Source organism: Eublepharis macularius, chromosome 13 (genome assembly GCF_028583425.1).
Source record: "Eublepharis macularius isolate TG4126 chromosome 13, MPM_Emac_v1.0, whole genome shotgun sequence".
Taxonomy (NCBI): Eukaryota; Metazoa; Chordata; class Lepidosauria; order Squamata; family Eublepharidae; genus Eublepharis; species Eublepharis macularius.
Window position 1 is genome coordinate 49,495,722 of NC_072802.1, and position 15,958 is coordinate 49,511,679.

The 15,958-nt window shown below is 43.4% G+C and overlaps 1 protein-coding gene across 1 annotated transcript in view; it reads right to left on the reverse strand.

Annotated features, from left to right (window-relative positions):
* INPP5J (inositol polyphosphate-5-phosphatase J) overlaps nucleotides 1-15,958 on the reverse strand; it is a 57,859-nt gene that overhangs the window by 36,365 nt on the left and 5,536 nt on the right. Inside the window, exon 2 of the mRNA XM_054996529.1 lies at nucleotides 6,558-7,408. Coding sequence (XP_054852504.1) covers nucleotides 6,558-7,408 — 851 coding nt within the window. The remainder of the gene's footprint in view (nucleotides 1-6,557; nucleotides 7,409-15,958) is intronic.

Genomic DNA, 15,958 nt, shown 5'->3' on the forward strand with positions numbered 1-15,958 from the left:
TGGACGTCCAACACAATCACTGAAGTGAACACAATTTTAGCAAAGTATGTGTCACAATTTTAAAAAGCATATTTTTACCCTACCCTTCTTCCAAGGGGCTCAGGGCAGCATACATGGTTGTTGCTTCCTCAGTTTTGTCCTCATGACAATCCCATGAGGTAATTTAAGGTGAGGGAAAGTGGCTGGCCTAAGGTCACCCTACAGTTGCCAACCTCCAGGTGGTGCCTGCAGATCTCCTGGAATTACAACTGATCTCCAAGCTACATATATGTTCTCATTGAGAAAAATGGCTGCTTTGGAGGGTGAATCTATGGCATTATACCTGCTGAGGTCCCTCCCTTTCCAAATCCCACCCTCACCACCCCCAATCCACACCAAAATCTCCAGGAATTTCCCAACCCACAGCTGGCAAGCCTAGGTCAATCTTAACAGCTGGGCTGGGATTTGAACCTGGGTCTCCCAGATCCTAAGCTTCTACTTTAACCACTGTACCATACTAGCTCAATAATACTGAACAGACCAATACATAAACTTCAGCACAAACAATTATTGTATCACACTAAGGTAAGACGATATCAAAGGAGGCCAAAGTGCTGTCCCATTGTATTCCACAAGGTGTTAAGAACATAAAAAGAGCCTTGCTGGATCAGACTAATGGTCCATCTAGTCCAGCAGCCTGTCTCACACAATGGCCAATCAGTTACTCTGGGGGACAGAAACCAGGGCATAACAAGCCAAGGCCTTCCCTAGGGTTGCCAGCCTCCAGGTAGTGGCTGGAGATCTCCCGGAATTACAACTGGTCTCCAGGCCACAGAGATCAGTTCACCAGGAGAAAATGGCTACTTTGTGGGGGTGGACTCTATGGCTACTTTGGGGGGTGGACTCTATGGAATTATGCCATGCCAAGGTCTTTTCCCTCCCCAAACCCCACTTTCTCCAGGTTTCTCCAGGTTTCATCCCCGAGATCTCCAGGAATTTCCCAACTTGGAGCTGGCAACCCTAGCCTTCCCTGATGTTGCGTCCTGGCACTGGTGTCCAGACAGCTAGGGGATTTGGCTGATGCCACATCTCCACACCCATTCCTGCAATTTGGAAGGCATCCCGCTGGCAATCATAACATTAAACAACACAATACAACAGCTCCAGCCACAGCAGGGAGAGGCATTTTTCCTGTGCAACTATACCATGAGGAAGAGGCTGTAGCTCAGTGTTTTGGGGGCAAAAGTTCCCAAGTTCAGCCACTGGTTAAAGGTTCTCAGCCTGCAGACCCTGGAAAAGATCTTACTGTGCGTGATATTTTGGAAAGGCACTGCAGCTCAAAGAACGGGATACTATTCTGAGCTTGGCTCATTAATGGTCTGGCTAAGTATAAGGCAGCTTCATGTCAGAAATCAGCAGACAAATATTTTATTTATTTATTCACATATTTATCTATATCCCATCTTTCTCCCTAACAGGGACCCAAAGCAGTTGACATCATTCTCTTCACCTTCATTTTATCTTCACAACAAACAGGTAAGGTAGATTGAGCTGAGAATGTCTGACTGGCCTAAGGTCACCCTGCACGTTTCCACGGCAGAGCGGGGATTTGAAGCTGAGCCTCCCAGCTCCTTGTCCAACACTCTTATCTACTACAAAGTGGCAGATGCCGCATCCAGCCAGAGTTCCATGTGATTAGATACCCACAGATACTGTAATCCAGGGCTTTTTTTCAGCAGGAACGCGGTGGACTGAGTTCCGGAACCTCTTGAAAACGGCCCTCGGAGAAAATGGTCACATGGCTCATGGCCCCGCCCCCTGATCTCCAGACAGAGGGGAATTTAGATTGCCCTGGAGAAGGGCCGTTTCCAGATGGCTTACCTTCTGCCGCTCCATGCCGCAACGTCGCGGCTTGTCCTGGGGCGAACGCGAAATATCACGCGAGTTTTGTGCAACATTGTGCAAAACTCACGCGAGAAAACGCGGTATTTCGCGTTTTCCCTGGCACGAGCCACAACGTTGCGGCATGGAGCGGCTTCAGCTAAGCCATCTGGAAACAGCCATTGTCTGGAGATCAGGGGGCGGGGCCACCAGCCATGTGACCATTTTCTCCGAGGGCAACCCACTGAGTTCCACCACTTCTTTTCCCAGAAAAAAAGCCCTGCTGTAAATCTATATTCACTTTGTATTGCTTCATCTAGGTTTCCCCATGGACCCTGATTCATATACAAGAGTCACGCTATAACCATTAAATATATTCAAAATAAATATTTATTATACAGTGTGCACAGTAATAATTTTTTTTTAAAAAGCCTGAATGTCAAGCTATATAGGAAAGCTTTAGATATGCTGTAACATTCTCCAAATACAGTTGATAAACACGTCAAATGACCAATGGCCATTTTACTTCAATTACAGATTCATGATGCATACATCCAGAAATATTGGAAACTTAATACCAGAATATAACATCAATGAAGAGTTTTGTGTGAGTGCAGTTATCATGTGAAGGGATCCATGGCCCATTGTAATAATTTACATCATACCACGCAATATATGAGATAATAACATCAGGGCAGAATTGATACATACTGGTTTCTGGATGTGTGGATCTGTTTATTGCAAACGTATGTATTATTAACCGCTGAGGAAGGTCCTTGGGCCGAAACGTGTATGGTCCTATATTGGTCATTTGACATGTTTATCAACTGTATTTGGAGAATGTTACAACTTACCTAAAGTTTTCCTATATTGCCTGACATTTAGGCCCTTTGTTTTTAATGTTATTACTGTGCACACTGTATAATTAATATTATTTTGAATATATTTTAATGGTTAAAGCTTGACCATTGTAGCATGCATTGTATATTTTGGGCTGAGTTGTGGGTCTTCCCCTTTCTTTGTTCTCTGCTTCATTTACATCATGGTCCCAGCCTACCAGTATTGGCACCAACTCATCTTAGCACGGTCCTCAGAAAACCGAAACCCACGAGCCCAAGAAGTTACACGTCCTTGGGAAGAAGGGTTCTAATACTGATATTTAGTACTAGTGCATACATAACATTGGTGACATATAGGCCTTTAATGTCTTTAAAGTTCTTAATCTTTAAAATAACTGTATTAAAAATGTAAAAGAACATGCCTTAAATTTCCTGTGCAAAATTAATCTCAAGGAAACTGAGGAAATTATACAGCAATTACCATAGATTAGATCAGGTCGAAAAAGGGCTAAGAAATCGGTCTGTCAGCAACTATAAACCCTGATCGCTAAATTCAATCTGTGGGAGGGAAGGCAGCATGGTATAGTGTGATTTTGTCAGATCTCAGAAGCTAAGCAAGGTCGGTACTTGGATGGGTGGCCACCAAGGAAGGCTCTGCAGAGGAAGGCAATGGCAAACCGCCTCTGCTCCTCACTTGCCTTGAAAGTCCCCTTGCCGGGGCCATCATAAGTCAGGTGAGACTTGAAGGCACTTTACACACACACTCAAATTCAGTCAGCAGGTGCAGAATATACCTCCAGGAACCAGGAACAAGGGAGAACTATTTTTTTCAGGCCTTGCTTATGGATTCCTGGAAGCAGCTAGCTGGTTGTTGTTGAGAAGAGAGAGAGCGCCACTCTAGTAGGTGGACCTTGGTCAGATTCAACAAGGCTATTCACAGCGCTTTTTTTCAGTGGGAAAGCGGTGGAACAGAGTTCTGGCACCTCTTGAAAATGGTTATGTGGCTGGTGGCCCCGTCCCCTGATCTCCAGATAGAGGGGAGTTTAGATTGCCCTCCGCGCCGCTGGTGCAAAGGGCAATCTAAACTCCCCTCTGTCTGGAGATCAAGGGGCGGAGCCACCAGCCATGTGACCATTTTTGCCAAGGGCGATTTAAACTTTAAAAAACTCCCCCCTTGTTCCAGCTGACCCAAAGTGATGTCATTGTGAGGTCCTGAGTTCCACCACCTCTTTTCCCAGAAAAAAAGCCCTGGCTATTCAGATGTTCTTTGGCAGGCTGCAGGGCTTTTGAGAAGAACTTTCAGATTCTGTGGAGGACAACTGAATACAGGCATACTCAGAGGCTTCTGCTCAGAGATGCTGGGGTGCCATTTCAGCACACAGGATGTGCTGGTTATGAAGTCTCAACCCCGCAGTGATTTCCACTGGTGTGACTTGTAACGAGAGTAGGGACACACCTTCCTCTGGGCCACATCCAACCTTCCCCATTCAAGGAGGCTGGGTGGAAAGTGACTCTGTGGCTGCTTCCTAATTCCTCTGACACACCACCCCCTCCTGGCTTACCTCTCTTAGGTCACTGATCATCCAACCCTCCATCAGACCCTTCAAGGAAAATATAACAAGAGTTGCCAACCTTTTTTTTTACTGGCAGGCACCTTGACTTTACCAGCTGCTGAGTTCAGCAAGTGAAACTTTCTCCGCTGTGGCATCTCCACTTCAGGGAAAGTTATGCCTATTGAGTTTGCATCAGCCATGCAATAAGCATGGGGAGAACTAGGATTGCCAAATTCCAGGTGGGGCCTAGGGATCTTCCAGAATTACAACTGCTCTGTAGTTCCCTTGGAAGAAATGGCTGCTTTGGAAGGTGGACTCTAACCTGTTGAGTTCTCTCTTTGTTCCAAGACCTGTCTTCGTTAGAGTCCACCTCCAAATATCCAGGAATTTCCCAACCTAGAGTTGGCAACCACAGGGAGAGCTTTTGTTCAATAAAAATTTGGCAGCACTCAGGGAAACAGGCGTGGGAACTGAGGCTAGCCAGGCTGTGACACTGTGATCTGGCTGGCCAAAACTCCCTTTCCTTTGCACATGTGCAATGACTGCACCATTGAGAGAAAGTTTGCATGTGTGAAGTCACCACAGAGATAAGCAGTTCCATCCTTGTTCAACCTGAACATAACTTTGGACGTGCTTCATGTGCTACTAGGGTTGCCAGATTCAGGCTGGGAAATTCCTGGAGATTTGAGGGTAGAGCCTGGAGAGGGGAGGGTTTGGGGTGGGGAGGGCCATGGTTCAAAGGCACAGCATCTGCTTGGCATGCAGAAGGTCCGAGGTTCAATTCCTGGCATCTCCAACCAAAAAGGGATCAGGTAGTAAATAATATTGAAGACCTAATCCTGAAACTCTGAAGAGCTGCTGCCAGCCTGAGTAGATAATACAGACCCTGATGGACCAAGGGTCTAATGCAGCATAAGGCAGCTTCACATGCATATATGCAATGGGATATAATGCCATAGAGTCCACCCTTCAAAGCAGGTATTTTTCAGCAGCACAGATCTCTGTGGCCTGGAGATCAGTTGCAATTTCCGAAGATCTCCAGACGTTGGCAACGCTGCAAAAGTCTGAGCTACAGCATAAGGTGTAAGCTATCCATCAGAGAACTTTGCACAAGACTGTTCATAGGAGCAGGGCCAAATAGATTCTGAAAACAAGGCTGCTCCTGGGGTGGGAGAAAAGGGAGCCCTAGTTGCCCTTAGGGCTGAGTCAGACACTGGCAAGTCATATAATGTGTTTTCGTATGGTGTTTGGACACTGGTGATAAAAGGGGGTGCCAAAGGAATCTTTGTTTGAGGGTCCCTCGTAGCTCCTGGCAACATTGGCTGCAGGGGGAGGAAAGATTTCAGGCCCCTTCCCACCACAAGGCCCCTTACCGGGGGCAAGCTACTCTTTCCAACCTAGCCCTGTCCCCAGTAACCTAATAGCACTGGCCCACCTTACAGGATGGTAGCAATAATATACGTAAAGTGCTTTGACCACTTGAAGAGCGTCCTATAAATGCAAAGTGTTAAAGCGATCTGCAGTGGCATGCCCAACTGCCAATATGACCTTGGCTGTCCTGTGCTCACTGGTACAGCATGACAATAAATCCTGGGGTATTAGCACAATGAAACTGTACTAGAAAAGGAGCCAAGCTGGCTTCTAGCCTCTGGCCTCAGCAAACAGCACACTGCAGGGATAAAGTAATAGCCGTTTGCCTTGACTAGTGGTTTGGAGAAGCGCCCTGTCCTCCCATATGAGTTAGAGACTCTAACAGAGGACTCTCCACATTCACACAAAAGCACTTTTTCCAGATTCTAGTGTGGGGAAGAGACCCAATTAAACTAGGAGTGATTCTGCACATGTTGGATAATACACTTCCAATCCTCTTTATAGATGATTTGGAACAGATTTTTTGTGTGCGGAACAAAAAATTCACCTCAAACGACTGATAAAAGTGCATTGAAAGTGCATTATCCAACGTGTGCGGAATCAGCCTAGATTTGCCTACTTCAGACTAGGAAATTCCTGGAGATTTGGAAGTAGGTCCTGGGGAGGGTCTTTAGCAGGGTATAATTCTATAGAGTCCAGAACTCCAAAGCAGCCATTTTCTTCAGGGGAGCTGATCTGTGCAGTTCCAAGATCAGTTGTAATTCCTGGAGCTCTCCAGGCCCCACCTGGAGGCTGGCATCCCTACATTAAAATGGTGTAAAACCACCCCAAAGTCTAGACAGGACCTCAGTAGCTTTAGATTGGGCACACCTGTTTTCTCCACCAGGCATCCTCACCCTTCCCCTGCCCCACACCTCATCAAAGTCTGCCTCACCGAAACTCATTGATTGGCTTGAGTTTGGGTTTGTTCCATCTTCCCAGAAGACTTTCTTTGGTGTTAATGTTGCTGCTGCTCACATCCAGTGGTTTGGAGGAGTGCCCTGTCCTCCCATATGAGATGAATTCCTCTGACTCAGCCTTGGACAACATAGATGATTTTGAAGGGCCAACCCTTCCACCTGAAATGTACTCACTAGAGACGGCTTTGGGGAGGGACATAGGTCTGTGGGACGAGCCGGTCCGGTTCAGGCAGATGTGGTCACTAGATTCGGCCTTTGGGAGGGTGTCCTTCAGCTCCACTGCGGCCAAGATGCCAGAGGTCATTGGGTCCAAGGCACAGAGCTCAGGCATAATGCCACGACTGGGTGACAGGGTAAGTTTCAAGGAAGGTGACACATTGGAAAGGGAAGAAGAGCTGCCAGAGGCTGGAGAAAGTGGACGTAGTTCTACTGGAGACCGTAAACTTGGTGTGTTGAACATTTGGGACCCGCCGGCACCCTCTGCCTGAGCTCTGCTATTATCCAAAGAGAGGGGCTGGATTTCCCTGCCACCAGCCCTCTCCTCAAGCCCCGAGTGACGAGACCCTTCAGGCTGTGACCGAACATGGAAAGGATCAAATAGAGTGTCGGGCCTACTCCCACGAGACACATTCCCTCCACTGTACACAGTACTGACGGAGCTGCTGGATCCTTCTGGCTGGTACCGAACAGTTCCATCTGAGCTGAGCTGGTTAGGGAACAACCCAGATGATACCACTCCCACGATGCTGCCCCGGGGTGACACAGGCTGAGACCCAACAGGGGAGGACGGGCCTTGGTCCAGGTTGCCATGGTGACTTGGCTCCATCTTGGGGAAGGAAAACAGAGAGAGCTCGTTAGACCAAGTGAGCCACCAAGTATTGCCTGACATCCTTTCTTCAAGTAAAGATCTCCAGTATGCCCTTTGCTGGCACCAAAGCTCACCATAATTCCCCACAGGAGACATACACATACCCCGCAACAAACATGAGCAACACAACCTGAACAAGAGGCTACTGGAAATCCTTTCTAGGCAGGCCTTTATGATCTCCTTTCCCTGGAAGAAGTCACCCTCAACCTCATCTTCCTCCTCATTACACCAGCAGATTTCCCCAAAAGTCCACTTCCTGGCTTCCTGCCCTCTGTGTGCAGCACTGGAGGAACCAGTGGGCCTTGAGGCACCTCTTATGGCCCTGGAGTGAGCTTACTCAAGCACACAACAAATTGAGTTGCCACTTTGGATTTCAAGAGTTCAGCAACTTCAGGAGGTTAAGGGAAAGAGCTAAAAGCCAGACGTTTATGTGAACTGGTGTGGCCAGTGAAGGCAAACCAAAATAGTCCAGGGCTAGTTCAAAATATTTTGGCACCCCATTACGTGAGACAAGACACAATTCGCTTGAAAGTTCTCTTGTACATTCCCCACTGAAATTAACTATTATACTCTTTCACAGCTCCCACTCATTGCAATGAGTACAAGAGAACTTCCTGACTGATTATGTGCCTGAACTCACATCTGTCTTCCACTCAGCCACCATTAATAGTGTTCAAAATTTGATAACTGAGACTGTGCCTGACTTGGCCTTGAGGCACGGCTGCCTCAGATTCAGAAACCACAAGAAGGTCCAGCCTTTTTTTAAGCTTTACAAGTTGGTGGCCATCACAGTATCCTGTGGCAATGAGTTCTATGGGTTAATTACACATTGCATGAATTCCTCATTCCTCTCCCTGCTTGCTGTCTATTTTCAATAAGAACAGGAACTTGCGGCCATCCTAAACAGAGTATATCCTTCTAAATCCACTGAAATGAGGGTGTGACATCCACTGTTAGACCCAACTGCCTTTTGGCAACTTTCTGCTATCTAAAAGAAGGACTCAGGGTGGTTTAATTTCTCTCCACATATGTGCAAACATAGGTGTAAACTACAGGGGGGGCTGAAGGGCTTGAGCACCCCCCGGATTTGGCCAGAGAGGGCTGAGCCCTCCCGGGCAGCCAGTGAACTACATGAGGGCTGAGGGGCTCAAGCCCCCTCAGATCTCACATGAGGAACGCAGTTACAATGGCAGAAGAAGCACAGGATTGTCCACCCTTCCAGTTATATATCATAATTTCTATGATTCTTTGGGGCTTTATTCCTGTTTTTTGCTTGTATGTGTGTGTTTATTAAGAATTTATAATTTTAAAAAGGTATTGCGGTTTATATAAACAATTTACAAATAAATGTTACAGAAGAATTTAGAGAGACTGATAGAAGATGTATGATTTTGAAAACCAGGTTCCTGGAAGGCAAGATTTACACACTAGCAACAATATGTGCACCAAACAATGCAAGAGTAAGTTTTTATAAAAATGTTTTCCAATCCATTTTCAATTTTCAAGAAGATAATGATCTTCAGAGACATGAATGGGGTAATGGATTAAAAAAAAAGATATGTGGAAAAAAACAAAGAAGGCAAACTTCCCCAAAATGTGTTTAATTATACCGAAATGTTACAATTAGAAGGTGCTTGTAGGATCAAAAATCTGAATATTGGAGACTATACTTTCTTTTCTGACACCAAACACATTCAAGGATTGATATGTGCTGGATATAAAAAACCTGAGTTATTTATATTGTTTGTTATATTCTGTTTACTCTTTTCCTTTTTATTTTGATGTAACTATAGTTGTGCTATTGTTTTTCTTTTCTTTTTTCTGTTCTGCTTATATGTATAAAAATAAATTTTATATCAAAAAAGAATTTATACACTGCCTTAAAATATCTATGACTATTGCCCACACTAAGCCCTGGCTGGCTCTACCCATTTTCAATGCAGCAACATTCAGATTGCAAGGCCTCCGTTGGACATAAGTGCAATATAATTGCTTGGCTACAATTTACATTTGGGGAATGTTAGATGACTCCACTTCTAATGCTGTCCCATTCCTCAGGTTTCAGAGGGGGAGAAACCAGAGAGTTAGAAAGATAGACAGGTCAGAGTATCTGTTTACTGTTTATTCCTTTACTTCCCTTTGATGTGTAGATCACTACTCTCAGGACTAGAGATGGGCACGAACAGCAATATGAACAAAAAAAAGCCACAAACAGCCCAATCTGCTGTTCGTGAACAAGCTGTTCGTGAGGCCACATTCTAAATGAACAGGAGGTCGTTGCAAGCCTCGTTCGTTGCATTCACCAGCCGTTCATCAAGCCAGACAGTCTGGCACCTACAATCAATTCCCTTGGCAACATAGGCAGGGATTGTCTGAACTCTGTCTGAACTCCTGCTGTTGCCCTGGAAACCACAATCTAAGCCCAATTTAGCTTGATAGGCAGGTCTTCCAAGTGTGGTGCTCCAAATTTGTTACAAGGGAGCAAAGATAAGAAGAAAAGGGAAAAGAAAATAATAAATAAAATTTGTGAAGAAAACAAAACGTATTTGGAGCAGACTACCATTAGCAGAGCCTTTTATAAATTTTACGCTAAGCTGTATAATAAAAAAGAAGTAAACAAAGAATCAATAGCATCATATTTGGAGAAAACCAAACTTCCAGAGATCTCGGAAGCTTGGAGAAATAAGTTGAACAGTGAAGTAACTGACGAGGAAATAAGTATGGCAATACAATCCGCAAATCTAGGAAAGGCGCCAGGGCCAGATGGACTTACGGCTAAATTTTATAAGACAATGGCCAACGAACTGGCACCATTCCTAAAAGAGGTGATGAACGGAGTTTTTAGGGATCAAAGAATTCCAGACACTTGGAGTGAAGCGAATATATCATTGATCCCAAAAGAGGGCCAAGATCTGACTAGCGTGAAAAATTACAGGCCTATATCATTACTTAACAATGATTATAAAATTTTTGCAAAGATATTGGCGGAGAGACTGAAGGGGTGGCTCTCGGAAGTTATAGAGGAAGAACAAGCAGGTTTTTTGCCGGACAGACAAATAAGAGACAATTTAAGGACAGTGATCAATGCTATTGAATATTATGACAAGCGTTGTGACAAGGAGGTTGGTTTCTTCTTTGTTGATGCTGAAAAGGCGTTTGACAATTTAAACTGGGACTTTATGTTTGCCACTATGGAAAAGCTACAACTGGGAGAAAGATTCATCAGAGCAATTAAAGAAATATATAGGGACCAGACTGCAGCAATTGTAGTGAATGATGAACTGACCAAGAAATTGACGATTAGTAAAGGAACAAGACAAGGTTGCCCGTTATCTCCATTGTTGTTCATATTAGTATTGGAGATTCTGATGATACAAATACGACAAGACGAGGAAATACGAGGAATAAAAATAAAGGACTATTCATACAAGGTTAGAGCATTTGCAGATGACATAATGTTAATTGTAGAAGATCCATTGGAGAACATGCCAAAAGTGATAGATAAGATTAAGGAGTTTGGTGACTTGGCAGGTTTCTTCATTAATAAAAAGAAGTCAAAGATACTATGTAAAAACATGACTAAGCAGAAACAACAATTGTTAATGGAAACAACGGACTGTGAAGTAACTAGTAAGGTGAAATATTTGGGAGTTGAGCTGACTGCAAAAAATATAGATTTGTTCAAGAATAATTATGAAAAATTATGGACTCAGATAGAGAGAGACTTGATCAAATGGAATAGACTGAATTTGTCATGGTTGGGCAGGATTGCAGCAGTTAAGATGAATGTGTTACCAAGAGTAATGTTTTTGTTACAGACAATACCAATCATCAGAGACTCTAAACAATTTGAAAAATGGCAGAGGAAAATATCAGATTTTGTTTGGGCAGGCAAGAAGCCTCGAGTGAAAGTAAAAGTTCTACAAGATGCAAAGGAGAGAGGCGGAATGCAACTGCCCAATCTGAGACTTTACCATGATGCAATCTGCCTAGTTTGGCTAAAAGAGTGGATGACATTAAAGAATAAGAAACTATTAGCCCTAGAGGGATATAAAAAAATTTTTGGATGGCACGCATACCTATGGCATGACAAAGTAAAGGTCAACTCGATGTTCCTGCATCATTTTGTAAGGAGAAGTCTATATACAATCTGGAAGAAGTACAGAACTTACCTACAAGAAGGAACCCCCTTGTGGGTGGTTCCATATGAGGTGATAGATCCGAGAGCTGTGGATAATGAACAACAATGTTTAACGTACAAAGAAATAACTAAGATTGAAGTATCTAAACTTAGAATAAAGACGCAAGAGGAACTATCACCTAACTATGATTGGTTCCAGTATAGACAGATTAGAGACTTATACAACTCGGACTTTGCAAAAGGGGGCATACGAACAGAGAACTCGGAACTAGAGCAGACCCTTCTTAAAGAAGACAAGAAAAGAATATCCAAGGTATACCAAGTACTGTTGAAATGGTATACTGAGGATGAGATAGTTAAAACACAGATGGTGAAATGGGCTATAAATTTCAATAAAGAAATAACAATGGAGGCATGGGAATACTTGTGGAAAACTACAATGAAGACAACGACATGCATTAATATTAAAGAGAACATTTTCAAAATGATCTATCGTTGGTACATGACACCAAAGAAGATTGCGCTAGGGAACCTGAATACTTCTAATAAATGCTGGAAATGTAAGAAACATGAGGGCTCCCTCTATCATATGTGGTGGTCGTGTAAGGTAGCTAGGCAGTTCTGGGGGGAAATAATAAGAGAAATGAGTGAAATTTTACAGTTTCAAATAAATAAGAACCCAGAACTCCTGCTGCTAAACTTGGGAATGGAGGGAATTCCAGCCCATCATAGGACGTTGATTTTTTATATGACTGCAGCAGCTAGACTTTTGTACGCGCAGAAATGGAAAGTACAAGAAGTGCCAACTATTGAAGATTGGATTTACAAATTGCTGTATATGGCTGAAATGGACAAGATGACAAGAAAACTGAGAGATCTGGACTCAGGGCAGTTTAACACAGACTGGGAGAAGCTGAAACAATATCTGGAGAAGAAATGGGAGGTGGGAGGAAAACTGTGGCAGTTTGAGAACTACTGAAGTATAATAAAAGTATAAAAGAGAGGGGTGACTTTACCGGGGGAGGAAGAGAAATGTGAATTTATAAGCAGTTAGATTAATTGATTGAGATATATATAGATATGTATAGGTTAACTGATAGAACATTGATAGAGAATAATTAATGATAAGGTTTAAACATGAGGATTGAGTAAATAACAATATTTTCTTTCTTTGATAAGATTTATATGCACCAAACTGAATGTACAGAAGAGTTAAATTGATTGATTATGCGAGGAGTTATATAGAATTACCATAAAAAGTTGAAATGAGTAATATATAGAGAACAAATCAAATTGTTTGATTTAAATGTGGGAAATTTTTATGGTTTATGATATATAGGTTTATATAGAAATATTCAAAACTGGAAAATGGGATAAATTGTTTATCTAAAGACGTATAGTTTGGGTGTATAATAAGTAAAGGAGTTAAAGATGTACTGCTTAATATAATGGAGAATGTATATCTGTTTTAGACAGAGGAATTTAATAGAAGTAAGGGAAAAGGGACAGAGGGTGGGAAAGCTGTTGGAAGTCAACAAAAGGGGGGGAAAGGGAGGGGGTTAGAAACGAAAAATTAGGGGAAAATTGACTGTAATGTAAAAATAAAAATGTTCTAACCCAATAAAAAATTTTTCAAAAAAAAAAAAACAAGGGAGCAAAGACCAGGGGGGAGGGGGGGTTCCCAGCTCTGGCTAGTCTTTGCAGACAGTGGAGAGTTAGAGACAGCTGCTGTTGGCATTTTGATAGACAGGGTGAGTGCATTGGAGCTTGAATTTTCTTTGTGTGGTGGGATATGGATCTACCCCTTCAGGTACCAGGGCTGCTGTCAGGCTCTGGAGCCAAGCTATTATTTATTATTGGTACCTTTCCTGGTGCCTGCTCAGATCAGGTTTCTAGGAGTGGGGTGGTAGGGAGCTTGACCAAACTTGGATGATGGCTGGAGGAGAGCCTGCTGGCCCCCATGAACAGTCAACCACGAATATGTTTGTGAACAGGGTCATGTTTGTGGTTGTTCATGAGTCCCTGTTCATGGATGGCAACGAACAACGAACATCATGTTCGGGTTTTTTTTTCTGTTCATGCCCATCTCTACTCAGGACTTCCTCCTCAGGAACAGATCAGTAGATAGGAATCTATCTTTTCACTTTCCTATCAAAGTATGGAGTTTCTATAATAAAGAACTCTGACTTCTTTTTAAAAACTAAAACTTTTCTAAAACTACTTCCTTTTTAAAACTTTCGCACTCACACCAGCCAGCACACTCCAACCACCCGTCTTCACGTTTTATTTGCAACAATGCTACTCTGTTAAGGACCAGTTTCTATTCCATTTAACAGGGGGGAAAGTGAGTATCTATTTTGCTTTCCAGTAATGTTATCATTACATTGTATTTTGGAAATGGAACACTGGGAAAGGGTAGGCCTTATGTTTCCTTGTTGAAATAGCTTTCTTTGTTGCTTTTTTTGCTGGGTGTGGGAGAATAGTTTTTTCATGGTAATTCATTGGTGGGGGGGGGCTGCTTCAGCCACTTCTAAGCTCTTCTTTCAATTTCCATTCCATGTTTAAATGGAGAAGTGATATTGCAGAAAAGGACAATTCCTAAAAATGAGTGCTGTCTCTCTGAAGCAATGAGAAACTGAATCTGCATGAACAAGATTGGAGGGGGGGGATGCAGATCAGAGGCCTTTTTAAAATTTCCTTTTGCCCTGTGTGCAGCCTGGAGAGAACATTGGCAAGGAATGTGCACTCTGTACATGTTCATGCTCTGCATTTTTCTGGTACCCACAATGGTATGGTACAGTTTCAAAGGGCTGACCAATTAGCTAATGCTTAGAGAAGAAATTGAAAAAAACAGTTGAGTAGTACTTTCAAAGCTGCAGCAATGTATTGTTATAGGATTTGGGGATTCTTTTGATTAAAGTTGTATTTCAGCTGTCTGAAGATTTGTCGAAGCCAAATGTGTTTTGCAAGTTGAACCTAAAGAGCAGAAATTAATAATCCACAGGAATGCAGTCATTTCCTATAAATTTAATTATGTGATTTTGTTAATAATGTGTTCTGAATGTCTTTTAAGGTGGAGTTTTTAAGCAGTGTGCTAAGAAAGCAAGGTATATACAATCCTAGGCAGTATAACTGAGTTTTCTTTGAAGTCATGACTAGCACTGTTCTGAATTGCCTCAAAATTTGCTTGTACTCACTTATAAGATATGAGTTTGAAGTGAGAAGATGGAGTTTGCACTCTGTACATTGCTTTGCACTCTGTACATTGCTCAGAAATCGAGTGCACGGCAACTGTTTTGTATTCTGCCCTGGTTCAGACTTCAACCATGCATTTGCCAAATGAAGGCATTTGCAATGCCATAATTTAGTATATTTCAGTACTAAGTCACCCTTATGAATAAGGAAGAATCAAAACTCCTGTAAATGAAAGTCCAGGGAAACTTTAAAAATGTTCCCCTACAGGCTTATCTGTGTTGCCTTTCTTAGTGTCAAATTTGTGACCATTAGTTTGTCCTATACACATGGTATGTATAGTTACAGATCTTAAAATGACTATCCTAAAAGTGAATTTCAAAAACAGGACACAGCAAGAGATCGCTGAGATACCACTATAACCACTGGCCAACTCCCACATTTTCCTAGGTTTGGCCCAGCCCAGGGGCATTGTTAGGGGGGTCCCCATGGGTGCCCAGTTCCCCCAAAATTTGTGGGGAGCCAATCCCTAAATCTCCCATGGCCCTGCCTCCATAGATGGTGGCAATGGAAGCCCCTCCCTGTGACATCATAGGCTCCTCCCTGTGACATCACTGGCATAGCAATGCCTCTGGCCCAGCCCCAGCCCCAGCCCCCGGGAAATTGGAAACTCTACACCCCTGTGTGCAAATTCTTTCAATGGTCCAAGGATCTGGTTTTTTCAAAAGCCCCCACTTTCAGAGGGAATGAACTGCATCATGAATTCTTTAAAAGTCTGTTCTGGTAATTTCATGGGCTCCCCTGAGTATGGTACCTGAAGCCATCCTGACTGCTTCCTTTCTGTGGTTCCCTTTGTCAGAGATAAGTCACTTTCCATGCCCCCATGCTCAGCTTCTTCTGGTAGCCGCAGGCTGGCTTCCCTTGCCCTGTCCAACAGCCATGGAACCTTGGAGCCGAGGGGGTTCTGCCTCCTTGGAAGGAGAGCTTTAGCCATTCTCCCAGTAACATCCAATGGCAGGGCCAGGAAAGTCTGCAAGTTTTCCAATATTTGACAAACCACACTAGGAAAGCTCTACCTCTCTCCCCTAAAATGCCAGGGCACCCAGCAGGGTGCGTTTGAAAGGTGCCTGCAGAAATGTGTTGGTGTGGGCCAGTTAATAAGCTCGACATTTGGG